The 19,623-nt window shown below is 39.1% G+C and overlaps 2 protein-coding genes across 3 annotated transcripts; one reads left to right on the top strand and one right to left on the bottom strand.

Moving 5' to 3' along the window:
• Positions 1-24: 24 nt before the first annotated feature.
• LOC148190171 (uncharacterized) lies at positions 25-11,986 on the bottom strand. 2 transcript variants are annotated; one of them, XM_088086412.1, is made up of 2 exons: positions 11,695-11,986; positions 25-4,978 (listed from the first exon to the last, which is right to left on the bottom strand). In XM_088086412.1, exons 1-2 carry the CDS (start codon positions 11,891-11,893, stop codon positions 4,194-4,196), a joined length of 984 nt encoding a protein of 327 aa, XP_087942538.1. In that variant the 5' UTR covers positions 11,894-11,986; the 3' UTR covers positions 25-4,193. The 2 variants fall into 2 exon arrangements, with proteins under 2 accessions (XP_087942538.1, XP_087942537.1); XM_088086411.1 differs by lacking the exon at positions 25-4,978 and adding an exon at positions 6,416-8,667.
• A 3,971-nt stretch (positions 11,987-15,957) lies between these two features.
• LOC148190170 (uncharacterized) lies at positions 15,958-19,092 on the top strand. The gene is made up of 4 exons (XM_088071770.1): positions 15,958-16,675; positions 17,598-17,681; positions 18,457-18,600; positions 18,735-19,092. The coding sequence occupies exons 1-4, from the start codon at positions 16,566-16,568 to the stop codon at positions 18,874-18,876; spliced, it is 480 nt and encodes a 159-aa protein (XP_087927896.1). The 5' UTR covers positions 15,958-16,565; the 3' UTR covers positions 18,877-19,092.
• The last annotated feature ends 531 nt before the right edge of the window (positions 19,093-19,623 follow it).

Raw genomic sequence — 19,623 nt, 5'->3', positions numbered from 1 at the left:
TTTCTTTTTACAGTTTATAGATAATCCTCGGCCTATTTTGCGTGTTCATGTGAGGGACAATTAATGTGGGTGTCTCACAAAAATCTACAGAGATATAATTAATACATACTAATGTGGCGGCTTGTGTACTCTCTCTGGAGTTGTGTGATTAACCAGGCACAGATCCTCTCTCTTTGGCTTTGTTAACCGTTAATTCACGGGCAGCACACCAGCACATCTCACTGCATTCTTCGTCATCATAAAAGCTCCCATTAAAGCTGAAACACAGAAAGAAATCATTCAGTTTACAGTCGGTAACCGGGTTACACCGAAGATTTCCTCTGAAGCCAGCGTTACATTCAAGCTAGCAAATTCACAAGGTGGCGAAACGACAAACTACCTCACAGCAGGACAACATCAGTGCCAAAACACCCGACATTTAACAGCAGTGATTTTCAAAATTGTTACATGAAAAATATATAAATTTTACAACAACAAAAGAATATGTTTTAAGCAGTTAGAGAGAGCTTATTAGACATGTAATTTACTATGGGGACAGCTTACAGCAGACTGGCAACGATAATTGGGGTGCACCGCTCAAGTTTGCAGGGGCTGAGCTGAAGAGGCACACCATGACAGTCTGCAGGGGCCCGACAGGGGGCACACATTGACACTCTCACATCAGTCCCATTGGAAAATAAAATGGTATTTAAATAGAATAATTCAAATTATATAATTACTGATAGTGAGGCAAGTAGTGGCAAGTGGGATCATTTACCCTGCTACACTACTAAAGAAGAAAAAAAGAAAAATGTGGACCAGTTAGACACTTAACATAATTAAGTCTGTTTACAATCTATTTACAGGAAATGATGATCTTATGAATGACCTTGCAGCATTCATAAATCATTCAGCATTGTGTAGTAATATGCACTACTTGTATCTAGTGTAGGTATTCCCACTAGTCCACATAGCGTGACATGCCATGGCAGGTCATCATTCAGTCCTTTAGAGGATAGATTTTACAGATTGTATATCCACTATATATAATTGTAACCCCTGTGTCCTACACCTGTGCACAAAAACTGTTGGAGGACTATATATTTCAGATTAAAAAAATTGTGCAACATACTCTTGATGAAGGTCTGGAGGGACAGAAACACGAATAACCTAATCAATAAATCGTGATGTTGAGACAGAGCGGTGTGAAGGCTGTCCTTTTTTAAGACTCATTTGATAAGTTACAATGTACCTGCTAGTTGGTTGTGCAAATATCTGCTTTAAAAATGTCACATAATATATCCACAGAATACAAGAAATCAAATTAAAGTGTACAAGTATAATTCTGGACTCAACTTTTGTTTTTATAGTAGGACTACAGAAAAGCAATACTTCCATAATATTCATAATATTCTCATGTTTTTTGAGCATGAAAGGTAACTGTTGACCTGTAGGGACAGTATGTGTGACCAAATAATTTAAGCAGTGGAACTTGGTTTATGTAATACTTTGTTACACTCAAAATGGATGTATTGCAGAAAAAAAAGATTCATTGACACATACTAACTAAAATTGCATATTGCAGGAAAAACACATTTTTGGTACTTACTTTAATGCTGTAGTGATTTATCATAGGTTCAGTTTGGTGTAAATGGGTTCACCCAAAGACATTAGCAGCTAATGGGTCGCCCCCTGCAGGCTCATCCTGTCCAAACACTTCAGCCTATGTGACTGTAGGGAGCAAATTAAAGCATCAGTTTATATTTGCTTCAACTATTGAGGATATTAAACATTTCAATTCCATATTATGACTACACAGCTCCATAAAGTATAGTCAGGATAATGTGTGAAATATAAATGTCAGTATTGTGCATCAAGTTTTTGTCTTGGAGTGTCTTTTTGTCTGTGAACTTGTCCCATAAGGGATTACATATGAAAATAATCTTTTCAGTTAAAATTTTATATGTTGATTAAGACATTCATTCTGTTGCTTTACATCTTTTTGTCATGCAGTAATGCCTTTTTTGGGCAGATTTTTGTTAAAGTACTAACATAACTTTTTTAACAGGGTAACTAGTAATCTAGTTAAAAAATATGGCAGATTTCTATCTTGTTTTGTTGCTAATGCACACATGGAAATGTGTCTAGAAACTAGTGGAGTAGCACACACAGTAGTCAGGGTACAGCTTAAAGCTGTGGAGGGTGAGACTTTTAAATAAACACAGAGGCTCCCCAAAGATGTGGCTGTAAAAGAGTGTCATGTTCCTACTGATGAAAAAAGCATAGTAGATGAAGTCTCTTTATCACTTCAGTCTCTGTCATTGTATTGAAACGTAACCCACGGCTCTTTCTTTCTCCATCTGTCGTCCCTCTTGTTGCAATGAGAAATCTCGACAGTTGCACAGTTGCAGCTGAAGACACACAATTCAGTAAGCCTGATCATAACTTTTTCCACAATGTTTTGTAATCAAATCAAAATGTAATCATTCCTAAAAACTGTGGTAACTCCTGTTGTGCTAAATTACTCAAAAATGTAATACCAACAACAAAAAAGATGACAGTATTTTTGCCATACATTTTCACAATTGAATGTATTTTTTAGCTTTATATTTTTTCATTTAAATTTACAGCGCTGGTTTACAACAGGTACATAATATGACTGAACTTTGGCAAAAGAAAACAAAATACAACTATGTACAATATTTATAAAACAACTTTACAGTACAACATAGGTATCACTAGTTGACAGACAATGTAACACAGTTGTAAGTGTTATTATGGCGCACATTAATTAGATTTAGAAAGATGTTTAAAGTTGGTTGAATTTAAAGGGTTGATATTAGCTGACTGAACACCTGTTTAACATTTTTCAATTAGTGTTTTTTATGCAGCAGAATGATGTCTAGTGGTTCATATTAATGCTCACCAGAGGTTATAAACACAGAGGAAATTGAAACCTAAATGTCCAGCACATTTCAGAGAGGCATCAGAAAGTGACCTACAGATAACACTCCATCGTTTGTCTATTTTTTGTATTTTTGTATGTTCTTGTTTCTACAGAGTCTCTACAGGGGCTTACTGTACCTCAACACACTTTTGGTACTGACCACACTGTGCCTGTGAGTATCAAAAGCTGTTAAATATTAAAAGTTGGTTGGTTTGAAGGAGTAGTTTGACACGATATCACTCAATTTAATTTCTGTGTTCTGAGGACAGAATGTATAAATAATGGACGTAACTACCATGACAGTGTGACGTCCCCCATCGGTTTGTGGATTTGGAGAAGAGAGTGAAGCTGTGAAGGACCAAAAAGTGCATATGACTGAGAAGCCAAAATCACTGTCTGCAGACAGCCTGTCACTCAAACAGCTCCACCCTTAAATATGTGTACCTTTGGGCTTTAATTAAATGGGAAAGTTATATAAAAACCCCACCCCAAAAAGGTATCATGAATGTTAAAATTAGCTATAGAGACCAACGCTGTTATTTTGTGCCAGCTTGTAAACATGTTTATTTACCCTGTAAAGTTGGAAATTTTAACACAGGGATCTATGGGGCTTTACTGTGTTTTGGAGGCAGCTTGAAGCGGACATTCAATGAACTGCAGTTTTTGGCATTTCTGCATTAGCTTCATTTTCCAGCCTCATGGGTTGCCGCTTGAGTTAGAGCCAGGACACTGTTAGCCTAGCTTAGCGTAAAGACTAGTCCAAAGTTAAATAATACATCTATCAGCACCTTTAAAGCCAACTGTTTAATATATTGTTGTATTATTTATATATTGTATCTAGTATAGCCTATATCAGCAAACTACAGTTTATTAATAAACAAAATGTGATTTTTGAACTAAATATAATCATGCTAGCTTTTCCCCCTTGAACACAGTCTTTCTGCTAAGCTAAGCTACTGACCTCTCATCTTATCATTTTGGCAATTCTAGATGGTCTTTCATATTGGCAAAGGTCTTGTATGGCTGTCTATATTAGACAACATTTAACATTTGAGAAGGTTGGTCTCATTTGGGGAAAAAAAAGATTTGGTAGTATACTGTAAATAAAATCCTCAAATTGATGTTTTGAGTATCGTTCTAGTGTTGGTACCAAAACTCACCGGTGCTAGTATTGCAGCATTTCAAGTAACCTAACCCTATTCTCAAATTAAGATTTTAGACTATATGCAAAACTACATGCATTAATAATGATGTCTGTTCTGAAGTTCTAGGCAGGACTTTGACTCGTGGACAACTTGACTCCGTGAACTTTTCGCATGTGCCTCTTCATCAGCAGCCTCTCAGTAAATAACTCATCACAGTCCCCACACTTGTATGGTCTCTCCTCTTTATGTTTGGCTAAAACGTGTTTCCTCAGAGTTGAGCCTCTGTTGAAAGATTTGTCACAGATGTGACAGCTGAAAGGCTTCTCTCCTGTGTGAGTTCTTATGTGTTCTGTCATGTGTCCTTTTAGTTTAAAACACTTGCCGCAGAAATGGCAGCTGTAGGGTCTCTCCCCTGTGTGCACTCTCATGTGGTTCTGCAGATTGCTCTGACAGGGTATGTGTTTGCCACATATGTGACAGTCAAAGTTTCCCTTGCTGTCATGTGACTTGCTTTCGTGCGTCTTGAGGTGCCATGTAAGCACAGTTTTTTTGGTGAATATGTAGTTGCATATGTGGCAGCGGTACAAGGTGGTGCTTGTTTTCTCTTCAGAGAGCTTTGGATCCTCTGCGGGGGGTTGCACTGACTCCCTGCTCTCCTCTGCTGCTCTGCAGTCTTCTAACTGCTGCACTGTTTTGATGAGTTCTTTCGTTAAGGCGTCCCCATCGTCGCTGTCTTCTGCTGAAGGTTGCTCTTCGATCCCGTTGATCCACAGTTCGTCCCTCTGCTCCTCCGGCTCCTCCTTAAGCTGAGAAGGTCCTGGCTCGTCCTGGCATACAGCTGGGCTCCACTCCTGCTGTTTTGAGTTAACCTCCTCCGTTGATGTAGGTGGAGTGAGCTGTTTGGCATCTGCAAGGATGGAAACAGAAATGCATTACACTTGCAGGTCACATCAAAGTCATCAGCGTCAAAATAGTGCTCCCATTAATCCACACCCATCAGAAATTTTACCTTTGAGATTGCTTTGATCAGTCGCCTCAGAGCCACATCACTTCATGAAGGGACAAACCAGACAAGAGTGGAAAACTGGTCTACGCAACTCAGAAGAGCCTCAAACAAGGAACTGTTTTTGTGTGTACGTTTTGTACACCAAAACATCACAATGACAGTCAATTACTATTTCATTTTAAGGAAAGAAATGAATGCATGTGCTGCATCTGGATACATGGAAGTGTCTTACTTTGCAACCATCTTCTAATGTGTACCGTATACATGTACTCTGTCAGAGGGACAGATCTCTTGAGATTAAACGTAAATTCTTACCCACGTCATTAAACTAAAATCTGTATCCCTGGAACCCCCTTTTTTCCCTGCATCTACAGCAGCGTATCATATTCTACAGGTTGAAATAGGATAGAAAAGTCAAGTGACAAATCATAAGGAAAAAAACATGCAATGGTGTCATTAATAGTATGCCCATGCTTAGTTTTTGGTAAAAAAAAACAACAACAACAACAACAACAACAAAAAAAAACAGTAACAGAGCAAAAACTTGCCATTTTTAATGTTTTGCAATGCCCTCCGTTGATGATAGATACTTGATCACAACAGTTCCAATTAAAACTGGTGGAAATGTGGGCCGGTTTGTTAGATAGTATTAAGATTTCTAGAATTCTCAGTGGAACCGATTCAAGAACCAGAGCCAACGTGGTGGAAGAGGAGTATCACTGTGGTGATCCGATGTGTGCTCTGTTGGACCTGTAACTATACCCAGCTGTCACAGTGTACTAAAGCCTTGTTTCCACCAAACAGTCCGCTTGAGTACTGTTCAGTTCATTTTGTTACAGATTAGAGCGATATTTTTGCCTTTTCAGCAGCACTTTAATAGATCCTTTTTTTTTTTTTTTGGTCCTGTCTCAGTTATGGTACATAGCACACTGATCAAATACTAAAAGGTGAAGCTCTACACAATGCAGTCTCTTGATTGGTCAAATGAGAATTGTCACTCTTGTTTGACAAGAACTAAATGCACGAACCGCACGGACCCCAGCAAATGCAACAGACTCTATAAACACTCAAGTCTGCTCTTTTGTTTTGTTCTAAAAATGTTGCTGCGTGACACAGTCCTATGGACAATCTGTAAGGTGCAGATGTTCCCCTGCATCGTTGGTGGATAAGAAATGCAGCAAGATCTGGAAGCAGCAGTGAGTAACAACCCCACCTACAATTAAGAGTAGTGCCTGTGGTGGAGACGCAAAATAAATCTATGGTTTAGGAATAGTTCCATACAGGTTCTAAGGGTACTATACCAAACACAAACACACAATGAAAAAATGGCAACAGTAGTTGCATGTACTGAAAGTTTATTAGCAATGTACTTTTCAAAGTGGTAAATTACAGACAACATATAACAAGCCAATGAGCTCAAAGTCACATAAATTAAGGGCATACTTTAACGAAGTACAACAGTCAGTGACAAAGTAAAAAAAAAAAACTAACTTTGTATCATAGTGAAGACCCTTTAGATGCATTTTATATGCATATGTAGCTTTATACAGTAGTCAAAGTCCAGCAGTTTTTTAACTATCTGCCTGGTACATTGAGTGTTAGGGATGTCCTGATGCGATCTCAAAAATCGGACTGGGGAACCACCAGGCATTTTCTGACAGATCGGGTTTGGAAATATAAAGCTTCATTGTTTTATGTCAACTGTCACAAGGATGGTTTTCCTTTCAAGCAAGGCAACACCTTCATCACCTTCGCTCTACTAAGCTGTTTGTCTCTCCTCTTTGCTGAACTAAACAGCAGCGACTGAGCACCGCACTACCAAAACACCACACACTATGAATGAAAATGCAGTATGAGACTGTTCATTTAACAAAGTCATGAGCACTCATTTCATTTCAGCTCAGTGTAGGAGTCTCGCATTTTGCCTTTAAGTATAGCGCATGGAGTTTCTCCGCCCCACATGGAGAGAGCAGAGGAGCACAGCTTACTACAGTCACAGTGACCACTGTGACCAAAGTGAAACAAAAGTCCTGCGAGCAAAAAGCCAACATGGCTTATTTATAAATGAAGGGTAATCCATAAAAGATATGTAGATGAGACAACAAAAACAACAACAAAAACATGAATACAGATCATTCAGGTTACTGACACAAAGGAAGCAACAAACACTGGGCTCTTAAAGGGACAGAGACATTCCCTTGAGACAGCAAGGGGGCCAACAACATTAAAGGGAGGGTTTGTCATTTTATGATTTATTTTGTAAAATATTTAATAATAATAATAATAATAATAAGCTAATAAATGAATAAAAAACATTAAGAAACAGTTTACTATGCAACTGTATTATCTAGGAAAACACGTATCAAACTAGGACTTGGTATCGGCAGATAATCAATATTAAATGACTTGAATCAGGATAGGGTGCAAGAAAACATGATCAGGACACCCCTATTTAGTTTTTCAGTATGTTTCTACTTAGCGTGTTACAAGTTAGACTTGAAGCAGATTGCAATTACAGGAACTCACCAGGAGCATCTGTATGATAAGTTACATCTGTGCAATGGATGATTAAGTGCTAATTGAAATGAAAATGAAGCACATCAGCTGCATCTTAAATAAACTTAAAATCAAGCCACAAAGAAGCCCTCACAATCAGAAGCCACCAGACTCAGTGTAACCTCTGAACTTTAAACAGTAGTCAGCAGCAACAGTATTTCATACAGAGACGGTGACACTGTGGAACATCTTCATGTGCTGTTTTAACAAAATGAGGAGAGGAAAGCACTGGCTGCAGTGCATGCACTTGAACGGCATGCTCTCCCTGTGTGTGATCCTGGCGTGTTTACTCATGTTCGAAGATCTGTTGAAGGTTCTCCCGCATGTGTAGCAGGTGTAAGGCCTTTCTCCAGTGTGAGTTCTCAAATGCTCTTTCAAATGATTTTTCAGTTTGTATCTCTTACCACAGATATGACAAGCAAATGGTTTCTCGTTAGTGTGTGTCCTCATGTGGATGATCATTTGACTCCTGTTGTGTGTTGCTTTACCACAGACAAAGCAGGTGAATGCTTTTTTGGTGGCTTTTGGTAAACCCTTTGTTGCTTGACTTGTGAGGTGCACTTTTAACTCGACTTTTCTCAAAACAGGCTTTGTATCTACCGGATATACTCCAGAGGATGGACATAGTTGGTTGTCTGATGGCAGCTCGCATCCCACGTGCTCTCTGGCTGGAGTCAGGCTGTCTGGCGGTTTGTATTTGCTATGCTCTCCAACTGTAACAATTTGAGTCGGGCTGTTTGGCGCAGTGTACTTGCCATGTTTTCCAACTGTCACAACTTGAGTTTGATTGTCTGGCATCTCATTGTCTTCATGTTCTCCGACTTTGACAATCTGAGTTAGTGTGTTTGTATCGCTGCTGTGTGCCGGACACACAGGTGTCTCCGCAGACCTGGTCCAGAGGTCAGTCAGTTCCTCTTTAATGGGCAGGATGACTGGCTCCTCATTGGCTTCACTGGGAATACATTCCTTCTGTTTCTGCTGCTCCTGAGCACAAACCTCCTGTGTCGGTGTGGGCAAATCGATCTGCCTTGAATCTGTAACAGTGGATAGGAAAATGTTTTTGGTAGCAACTAGAAAAACCACTTCTCTGATCACACATGAACTAGATGTTGGGGAAACTTGAATGATTCCCAGCGGTGACGCTCCTCCTAACAGCAGCAGAGAAGCTATGGGTTGAAAACAGTGAGTAAAAAACTACACATATAGTTGCTCAAAATTCATACAGAAAGCAGTCGTTAAGGAGCACTTGGGGGCAGATTTGTATATCGCAGAAACAGGTCTACATGCCTTGGTGAAGGGCTGTGGTCTCCGAGTGCTGATCTAGTTCCTACTGGCTTTAAGGATGAAATCTGCCTCTGCCTCTCCGTGTTTCACATCATATAGAATAGATGGTAGAGATGAGAAAGATTCCCATTCACTTCAGCAAGACGGTTCTATGATAACAGAGTTGTTTATGTGAGAATTAAAATATTATGGATGACAGTGATTACAACTCGGACGTTGACATGAGCGCTATTTACAAGTCAGAAATTCAAACTTCTGATTACTCCGATATGACATGGACCTGGAATTAATTGCTTTTTGTAGTGAAGGTTCACAAGTGGGTTGGCTAATTTACGCTATATTTAACTAACACACAATGGATCTTAGGTGTGACTGGATACTGTGCAGCTTTGTTTCTTCCTTTCAGGTCAATAGCTACTTTCTCCCACCATCCCATCATGCTTTTTGCAAGCCACTCCTCATAGAAAGTGAAGTTGAAGTGAAGTTAAGGGCTCAACACCACATTCAGTTAGGCTGAACTATCATAACAGCAAGGAGAATCCACACAGGTTAGCTATAAAACAGGACATTACAAACCAGATCCAAAATGCAGTCACAGTATGTGACATCACATCCTGGTAGTGTTTGAACAAATTCATTAACATCTGCTCATCTTTTAGCAAAATGTTCACACCATTTTAAATCTTATTGTGAAAATGCATTTAAGCAGCTCCTCCAAAAGCTTTGCATGCAACCTTGGATGTGATGTAACAACTAACAGTGTCCTACAGGTGAAAGAGATACTTTTTTAACCAGCTTGAATCAAAACAATGTGGGTAGTGTAAGTATATGAACTGAGGTAAACTAGATAGGTAGACTAGATGTCACTCTTCTCCCCTGACGAAACACTGCAAAATGACGCGATTTATGTCATGTGGCAGAGTTTTGCCTGCTCTTGGGGCTGTTGCTTGAACTACAACCTGTACTTCTGCATCTTTGTATTACCCACCAACCGCAGCTGATCAAGAAACACACCTGCCCCTGTCTTTCTCTCCCTCTCCCTCAAACTTGGACCAAAATCTGATCAAAAAGTAAAACTAGAGATTGCTGATCAAATGGTAATCAAGATTATGTTTCTGCACTGCCAATGTCTTACCTAAAATGGTTTCAGAAATGCATTTCAATGCTCCGTTTCTCAGTAAAGGTCAGAGTTAGTAAACAGGAAGTGGACGCCATACTGCTTCCTGCAAAAGGAGGTTCAGAGATGTTGTGTTGGTAAGCCAGAACATTCAGAAATGTTCTGGCTTACCTTTAACTGTAATACGAGATCCAGTGGGCTGTCACCGTTTCACACGGACCAGTCCACATTGGTGCATCAGGTGCATAGCATTCTGGTAGTTGTAGTTTTTCTATCTCTTGAGCAAAAGCGTCCTTTTTCTCTTTTTACCTTGGTCATGTAGCACCAATTTTATAAGTATTTGCATCTTTCTACTGTAGAGATGGCCCGGTTTATGTGAGGGTATTCTTCATATTGGTGAAATACTTCTTTAAATGAGCAGTACATGACATTCAGAGTTCTCAACATGGAGGTGGCTGAGCTGGTGGCTAGCAGCTAACAGTGCTTGCAGCTGGTGGGGCTAACAACAGCAACAGTATTGACTAAGCTATCAGTGTTAACTGGGGGGTGACTGGGGGGTCGGTGTTATGCTTTTGCAAAGATGTAGCCATCGTCACCAGTGGTGATCACCTCTTACAGCCATATGAATGTAGTGCAAAGCAGCATCAAACAGCTAGGCAGTCAAATACACACATACAGGGTCTCACAGGCACTAACTACAGAAAGCAAACTACAGAGAAGCTCAAGTTACAACACACACACACACACACACACACACACACACACACACACACACACACACACACACACACACAAAGCAGCATCAAAGTGCAAAGTGGCACCAAACAGCTAACCTACCTGCCTCTCTCTCTCTATCTCTCTGTCTCTCCCTATATATATATATATATATATATATCTATATATATATATATATATATATATATATATGTTGACTTTCAGGCACAAAAACTTTCATTTTGAAAAAAAAGAGAAAGAAATCAAAAGTTGGACATATAGATTAAGTGCTTGTAAGTCCTTGCAGATTCATATTTTAAGGCCCAATAGCCTTTTTTTTAAATTGAATTTCAGAAATGGTAAGACTTTTTAGGGACCTTTAGACACCCTAAATAAAACTGGGTACTGATAGATGCATCAGTGTACCCTTCACATATGTATTATTAAAGATATATGTTCTACAAGTAATTCATATATCTTGATAGAGTCACTTTAATCAACACATTTTTGTAATTAAGTTTCAGTCTATATTAACGAATTGAATCGCAGGATCGTATTACCGGATGTGTACCTTCAATATACAAGCATAAGAGGCGTCTTTTGTTATTATAGTATTCCGATATGCTGAATTGAACAAGAAAATAGTGTGTTCTTACGTCGCAGCAGTATCTTGCTACGACGAACATTATAAACATTGCACTCCATAAAACGTATAGATAAAGTTTTATTTTGAAGATGACGGGAAATGTGTAGGGTTTTGAAAGGTGCCCGTCAGGAGCTGGACACGTTAGCTAACACGGCTTGCTAACGTAGCTGTATGTAGCGAGCACAAAGCTAGTAAATAACTTGACACGGCGTTAATTGTCTGCTGTGGTTTAGCTAATGGCTCTTCATATTGTTAATGACCTGAGCGACGGTAAAGTGCTGTGCACACTCACAAACATACCTGCCCTGTGCAGCCTTATCTCTGGTTTATAGACCAAATCCAGCAGCCGCTGCAGCCTCTGGTTCTCAAGTTTTGTTTGGTTCACCTCTTCCTGGTAGTCTATTATCGTCTTCTCAACGAATCCATAGATGTCTACCGCAGCTGCGGTCAATCTTTCCGTCAGAAAGACGTTGAACGACTGAAGCGTAGCGATGGCCATCTTGCAGCCTGTCTGTTAGCTCTTTGTGCGGGTACTGTGGTACTGTGGTACTGTGCAGTGTGCCAGCCTCCACCGGGGATACTGTGAAATGGTTCGTACCACCACCTACTGGAATAGACTGTGCATAACAGATGTCTATGAAGTCTGCATTTACTGTTTGTAACCCTCCTGTTATGCTGTGGGTTTACTTGACTCTTTGTAAAGTTTGAAAATTTAGAAAAACTTTTTTTTTTTTTAAATTCAGTATAAAACTTTATAATAGGGAAACCATGCCCGTTATCAAATTTCACACGTGTTATTCCTATGGTCTAAGACAGCCCAAAATACTAGTGCATTGTAGCAAAATGCTGTAGAAATACAGCTAACTTTTTACACTAGCTGTCACAGTTGTGTTTTTTTTTTTAAGAATACAGTAAAACATTGTAAGTTTTAATGAATGTTACACTGTAAGCCTCACATACTGTAAGAAATGTAACTAATATACTTTTGAAGTAATTTACAGTAGTGACAAAGTAAACTACTGCCAGCTACAACTGCCAGTAGTCTATGATAATTTTACAGTAAAATGTGTTACAGTGAAAATTTTGGTAAAAATACAGCCACATTCTAACAGTAATGTATAGTTTTACCAAAATACAGTAAAATACTGAACCTCTTTTTGCCTTTTGGAGCCAATATCACACTGTAAACTTGAAATTACACTGTAAAATTCTGTAATAATTGCAGCTGTAATATACCGTTGATGTACTTTATGGTAGTGACATTGTAAAATAACAGCAGGATGCTGGCAACTACAGCTGCCAGTAGTTTACTGTAGTTTTACAGGAAAATTTGTCATAGTGAACTCTCTTCCAAACACAAACACGGGAGTGCCAAAACTAAAATTTATGTTGTAATTGGGCATAAATTCTGGAGCTGCTCCACAGAGAGTACCCAGGCCAATGCTTTGAGTGTGTAGGCATTTTCTGTTTCAGAAATGAAAAAATTACAATAGCGTAAAGGTCATTTGAAACAAAAAAAAACAAAAGAAAAAAAACTCTCTTTGTAGCCACAAAACCAGGCTCTCGTCCAGTTTCTATGGAGCAGCTTCATAGTTTATATCCTATATCACATCATAAGTTTGAGACTTACTTCTCTGGTTTCTCGCCTTGACAAAGAGTAGCTTATGTTCACACATATTTAAGTTTTTTTATGAAAAATGAATTTTCCCAGAGGTGAATAACACTATTTCGCTAAATATTGGTTTAAATGTTAGTAATGGTAAGAGTAATTAGGTACAAATGATCTTCATTAGGATTTTTTAGTTTATGACAATTTGGGGATGACAAAATATGCACAGGTCTGTTACAAATACTTAATTAATAATTAACCTGTAAACCTGTGCAGAAATGCCATTGATAAACTAGCCAAAAGTTTAAGTTGTTGGTAATTTATATCTCATATTTTAGATAGTTTACCCTTTACAATAAAGAATAATGTCAATGAATTATACAGTAAGTAACTGTGTCTCTTACACTTTAATCAAAAACAGCCTTATGTGAATAGTTTATCCTTGCTAGCAGCTCTAGGGATGGCAGCACTGGTCGGTCCAATTTTGGCCCAGAATTAAATATCTCAGCAACTATTGAATGGACTAACACAACATTTGCACATTCATGGCTCCCCGAGGGTTGAATCCCATTGATTTTGGTTATGAGGTCCATATTTGTAGTTAGGAGTAAATGTTTGGATGTATTTGATGACACAAATTCACTATCATTAAAAGCTCACAAGGTTTGAAGAGAGAGAAACTGCACAGAATTTTTAAAATATTTCCTAATTTACATACATTCAAATGTGGCAGGTGCACCCAGGATGCTGTCTGCTTGGCAGTGCAGTTTGCATTTCACTAATTGCACATGCTTTGTGAATTGCACACTAATTTTTTTTCTCTCATTTTGACAGGTTTAGGGGCACCAAAAGCACCACAATCCTTTTGTGGACATGGCCTTGTGTGTGGTTAAGAATCTCTCAGGGATGGGTCAACAAGATGGTGAGCAACAGCCAGCGCTGCAGACCTCTGGTTATATCCATAACCATCCCTTACTGGGCAACCTTTTCAGTAAATTTAAAAACAATTATTTATGTATTGAAATGTTATTATGAAATTAGAGGCAAGATATAAAATGTGCAGAGACACACCACAGATCACTTGTCAAACCTTAATGTAATGTAGGCAAGTGTTAATTCCTAAACTCAGATTGCACAAAAAAGTATTGCTATGATGTTGGCTGTTACAGGGAGTGTAAAGAAATACAAAGACAAACTGTCCCACTGTTCTAATTGCATAAAAAAAAACTGCATATGGTAATGCTTTTTTTAATACTATGACTATTTTTTAAATTAGATTTTTAAAAAATCGCAATACATCATCTTGCTTACAGTATTGACATATATTCATTATGATCAGTTATAACCCCTGTATTTTTATATCACCAGATTCTTACCAAATGCCAATGCAAAGCTCTAACATTTACCATACAGTGTACTGTATTTGTTGAATCCTTTTTGTATTCAACATTGTCCAAATAATCAATAAATCCCCAGGATGACCCTCAACCTCACATTTATGGATTGGGAAAATGACACAATAACACAATATATTCATTATGATCAGTTATAACCCCTGTATTTTTATATCACCAGATTCTTACCAAATGCCAATGCAAAGCTCTAACATTTACCATACAGTGTACTGTATTTGTTGAATCCTTTTTGTATTCAACATTGTCCAAATAATCAATAAATCCCCAGGATGACCCTCAACCTCACATTTATGGATTGGGAAGATGACACAATAACACCCAGGTAAGGGCACAGTTATCCTGGCATAAGGTGGATAAAGCAATGTTTTTCAGCAGAGACAAAATATAATTATCATTGTACTGAAACTTACTGCAGTTGCAGGTCTAACTGCATATCTATCCATCTATCTATCTAGTGCTAATGACAAATATAGTTTGACTGAACTTGATAGTTATATTAAACCAAGTTACACTATTAACTAAAACAAACAACCTCAAAATTAGAATTATAACCACAAAACAAGGAAACTAGCCACAGCTAAGAACTCTTAGCTAACTGCGTTTTAATACTAAACAGAGATTTGCACATGTACTCTCTTCTCTGTATTTGGAGACTGAGTTTATTTGTTGACTAAGGGAAGTAATATGAAAGTGAAAGTCAATTATGAAAAGTGTACATTGAGTCTATACGAGGAGGTAGTAATTACAGAAGATATTATTTATATTTATATTTATATTTAGTTATTTAAATACATCTAAAAAGACAATAAAATGTAAACATATGGAAACGGCCAATCAGTGCAGTTGGACTGTAGCTTTGAAGTGTTCGGGTAGAACTGTTAGAACGGTCGGTGCTGTTCTTGCGTTGACATTTGAAGCTGGTCGCCATGGATACCATGGTTTATTTTATATATTGCTGATTCCAAAATCGCCATTTCACTCTGAGATTTTGGAGAGAAACTTTCACTAAACGACTTCTACAAAACTGAGCAAGCGACCAACTACCGAGAGGACGACACCCGTTGACTGCAGCTGAGCTGTATTACCGGTTCATCATGGAAAACGTAAGAATTGATCAGATTTTAAAACACTTTAAGACCTCATTTTACTCGACGCCTCAACTAAATTTAAGACCCGAGGAAGCTCGACAGCCCCCCCAAAACGATTTTAATGGCTTAAATTTAGTTGAGACGATGAGTAAAATACCTTTTAAAGTTGTTTTAAGTCAATTTATTCGACTAAATTTAAGCTTCTAGAAAGCTCGAAAAACAGGCTTTCATGACTTAAATCCAGTTGAGGTGTCGAATAAAATGCTTCTTTCTTTTTTCAAGATCTGTTTTTCCACGCCTCAATTAAATTTAAGAAATGTCTAAAGCTAGACGGTCCCAGTAACTGACTTTCATTCAGTAACGAGTTGATTTAGTGAAATATAAGCCTGAAGTTGTTGGTGTACATAACTGAAATGTGAGGACAGAAATGCCAAGTCGACTGCTGCTTTTTAAGCAAAGTGACATGGTGTTTAGTTGTTTACAGTCCTTTTGGGAAAATATGATATTGCATATGAACAGGAAATTGTTGTTTTAAAGCACCATAGAGCTTCTGCGTTCATTGTTACATTTTTCTTAAGATGTAGCTCACATTCATGCCTCATTTGAGGATTTTAAAGTGATCAGTTTTTTGGTAGCTCAGTTTTTGTTATGTGACATTTAAAAGTGGGGAAAAAAAACACTGACATTTACATACAGAGTACAAGATAGCTTGTTGGTTGAAGGGAAACATTAGTGAGAATGGGTTGAATGGATTTATATACAGTATATCCTTTATTTAACCAGGTAAAAGAGTCATTGAGATTTAAAATCTCTTTTCCTAGAGTGACCAGGCCAAGATGGCAGCTTAAGACATGGTTACAACAATAAATACAGACAAGCACATACAACTATCACACAATACAAAGAGCGAGCACAACCTCCAGTTAAAATGCAAAATAGAACAATCAGAGACAAAAAAAACTATTTTTATTTACACATTTATGAAATGTTCTGTTAAATATGTGTTGCATTAAGTAGAGATTATTCCTAAAACTGTATTGCAATCATTACAGACTTGCGATGTGCCAGCCCACCTCCACGACCACCTCTACTGGAGGAGGGAGCCGAGGAGGGAGCCCAGCAGGAGCCACCAGCAGGAGCAGCCCGCTCCCAGTGCCAGGACCACTAAGGTAAAACACTTGGATTTTGCTGCCTTGGATGCACAGTGGTAATAGTTTTTATCCTGTTAGCTTTGTTATGAGTTGGTTCTTATTTTAAATGTTACTTTGAAAGTAGTTTAAGTGTGTAGTGTGTTGATACTTGATTATTGTAAATGATCATTGTAATAGAAGGAACTGAAAATTAAGAAAAATGATTGCCATTAATGTCTAAAGGCTTAACTTTAACTCAAATATGCTTTGTTTCTTTTTATATAAAAGGGCAAGCATTTTTTTTATCCCCACCCTAGTGGACAGCAGGTGCATGGGGGCCTGTCTTAACTGCCAAACAATTGTCACTAACTTGATGCAGGGTGTTGTGAGTTGCCAAGAGTTGTCAGAAGTTGCTGCAGTTTGTCACAGATTGTCGAAGGCTGCCACAGGCCTGCCAGTGCCACTAGAAAGCGCTCAGTGCTGCTTACAGCTGATCTGTAAATGTGTTGCTCCCCCTGCTGGGGACATGGTGGGAGAGAGTTTTTCTCTGTGTCCCATCCTGGGCCAATACAAAGGCCTTCAGCACCTGCCACCAATTTTCACTCATGAAAACGCTCGTTGCTCATTGCCTTGCTCCTCGCTCAGCAGAGATAAAATGTAAAAGGTAAGACATTACAGGACCATCCCATATGTCCCCCTGCAGTCCAAGCACCACCCAGGACAAGACGTCTGTCTTCACAGAAGATTAAGCTGCGCTCCTACATATCCTGCTGGTTCTCCTCTCCAGTGTTGCTATGACAGCCAGTCATTATAGCCGCACGTTGCTGTGATGTGTTTATACCTGTAACTCCTCACATTGGCCCGTGTACCTCTCCTTGAAGCAGCAGTAAAATCTGTCTTTAGTTTCTCCGGCTGTATGGACCGCAGGCGGCTGACCCACTGATTGTCTCTCCTCCTGCAGGTCTTCATGCGCTGCCCGGACGACGATGTTCTGCCGACTGTGCGTTTGGTTCCGCCTCGGTCCGTGCGTAACACCAAGTGATCAGTAAGTCTGATGTGTCGCTGCCTGCTCAGAGACCAGTGGGATTTGCTGTATGATGAGAAGTGTGGAGTGGAAGTGTGTGCGGGAGTGCTACAAGTCTGATTTCCGTTATTGTTTCTGTCAGCAAAGTCCTGCAGATTGGTCTCTAGCAAGTTCAGGAAATTGTTTGGCTGAGGTGGTACGCCACCCTGACCCTGACACATCTCACCTTGTGATCACTTGAGTTCGTCTTTGATGGCCTCAACAGTAGCCATACTCACTGAATATGTGGCATTAGCTGTGTGCAGTATTTCCTCAAATCTCCATGTTTTAGTTTATAAAACCAGAAAACACTGTGTGAAACACTGCAGCTCTTGAATTTCCACCAGGTGGCACTACTAAGTTATTTAGGTAATTTTGTGATGTGCTGCAGTGTTGCCTGCTGCTGAAACTAATTACAAAATGATTGAAACCTGTGTCAAGTTAGTCCATGTGTTACCTCCAAAGAGTAACAGTATAAATTATAGTTATAGTATTTTATAATAATTGTTGGTATGACCATGATGTATTTATGCTAGTGAGTAATCAGCCTTTTCACAGTGCCATTTCCTATTAAAGCAGAGCAGCAGGATACCAGGGCAGCAACAGAAGCCATTTTCAATGTAATATAATAATTCATTCAGTTACACAGGAAGCACAGATGAACACCAGTGACATTACAGCGACGGTCTTAAAGGGGCATAACTGAACTAGATGGACCTGGTTCTTTACATTCTTCTTCTGTGTTTTGCTCTCACAGGTTGCTGGAACCAGGAAGAGGCAGAGGGAGGAGGAGAGCAGCACCAGAGGCCCCGAGGAGCCCCCGGAGAGACGACTCCGGAGCCCCAGCCCGCAGCCCTCCACCTCTAGCGCACAGGCCAGGCCGGAGGATGTCCAGCTGGAGGTATGTATACACGGGGTCAAAACCCATTCTGTCCTAGCTCGCTGGTCACCATACACACGTATTTCACACCACTGCATCAGCCTAAAGGGTGTAGCTGAACCAGTCTGACCCTCGACCCCTCTCTCTGTCTGCAGGAGAACCAGCCACGACCCCTCCAGCAGCCTGTGGATGACGGCGATGACGTCACGTCCCTGCCCTCCATCCATGGTCCCCAGCCAGGTGGTCTCTCACCTGCTGCTTTTAACGAAGTGGCTGAGATGGTTCTGGCGTGGATGACTGACTCTCCGTACAACCCGGAGATGTGACAGTAACACACCAACACCCACTCAAACATACTCACACACAAACTCACACACATACTCACACTGACACACACTCCAAACCACCAACTTTCATTTCCTTAAAAAAAAAAAAAATCTCTTTTGCATGCTCCGTAGATAAGTTTTCAGTCTTTCTGTCCTTCTTAATATGTAGATAAGTTTTCGTTCTTTAGTTTAATTCCTTGTAAGTATAGATAAGTTTTTCAAACACACACACACACACACACACACACACACACACACACACACACACACACACCAGATCTTTCCAGAAACTTTCAATTACTATCTAAAAAAAAATCTTTTCAAGGTACTGCTGGTAAGTTTCACATCTGTATTGAATATGTAGATGAGTTTTCATTCTTTAGTTTCTTTAATTCCTTTTAAGTACAGATACATTTTTCAAACACATACACACACTGCAAATCTTTCATTTGAACTTTCAGTTCCTATCTCAAAAAACAAAAATAAAAATAATAATAATAATAATTATTTCTTTCCAGGTAGTGTTGGTAAGTTTCACATCTGTATTTAATTTGTAGATAAGTTTTCATTCTTTAGTTTCTTTAATTCCTTTTAAGTATACTGTAGATACGTTTTCCAACACACACACACACACACACACACACACACACACACCTCACATCTTTCCTTTTGACTTTCAATTCCCTACCTCAAAAAAAAAAAAATTTCTTTCCAGGTA

Source organism: Plectropomus leopardus, chromosome 2, assembly GCF_026936395.1.
Source record: "Plectropomus leopardus strain MGB_pleo_1.0 chromosome 2, ASM2693639v1, whole genome shotgun sequence".
In the NCBI taxonomy this organism is placed as follows: Eukaryota; Metazoa; Chordata; class Actinopteri; order Perciformes; family Serranidae; genus Plectropomus; species Plectropomus leopardus.
Note: the sequence above shows the minus strand (reverse complement) of the source record. Positions and strands in the feature narration are given on the sequence as shown.

Bases quoted from the DNA above. Each gene is read 5' to 3' on its own strand.
- LOC148190171 (XM_088086411.1), bottom strand. From the start codon at position 11,893: ATGGCCATCGCTACGCTTCAGTCGTTCAACGTCTTTCTGACGGAAAGA. The intron at 8,668-11,694 runs GTATGTTTGTGA...CCACTGTTACAG, and splicing joins GATAAGGCTGCACAGGGCAG to ATTCAAGGCAGATCGATTTG.
- LOC148190170 (XM_088071770.1), top strand. From the start codon at position 16,566: ATGTGCCAGCCCACCTCCACGACCACCTCTACTGGAGGAGGGAGCCGA. The intron at 16,676-17,597 runs GTAAAACACTTG...CTCCTCCTGCAG, and splicing joins CCAGTGCCAGGACCACTAAG to GTCTTCATGCGCTGCCCGGA. The intron at 17,682-18,456 runs GTAAGTCTGATG...TTGCTCTCACAG, and splicing joins TGCGTAACACCAAGTGATCA to GTTGCTGGAACCAGGAAGAG.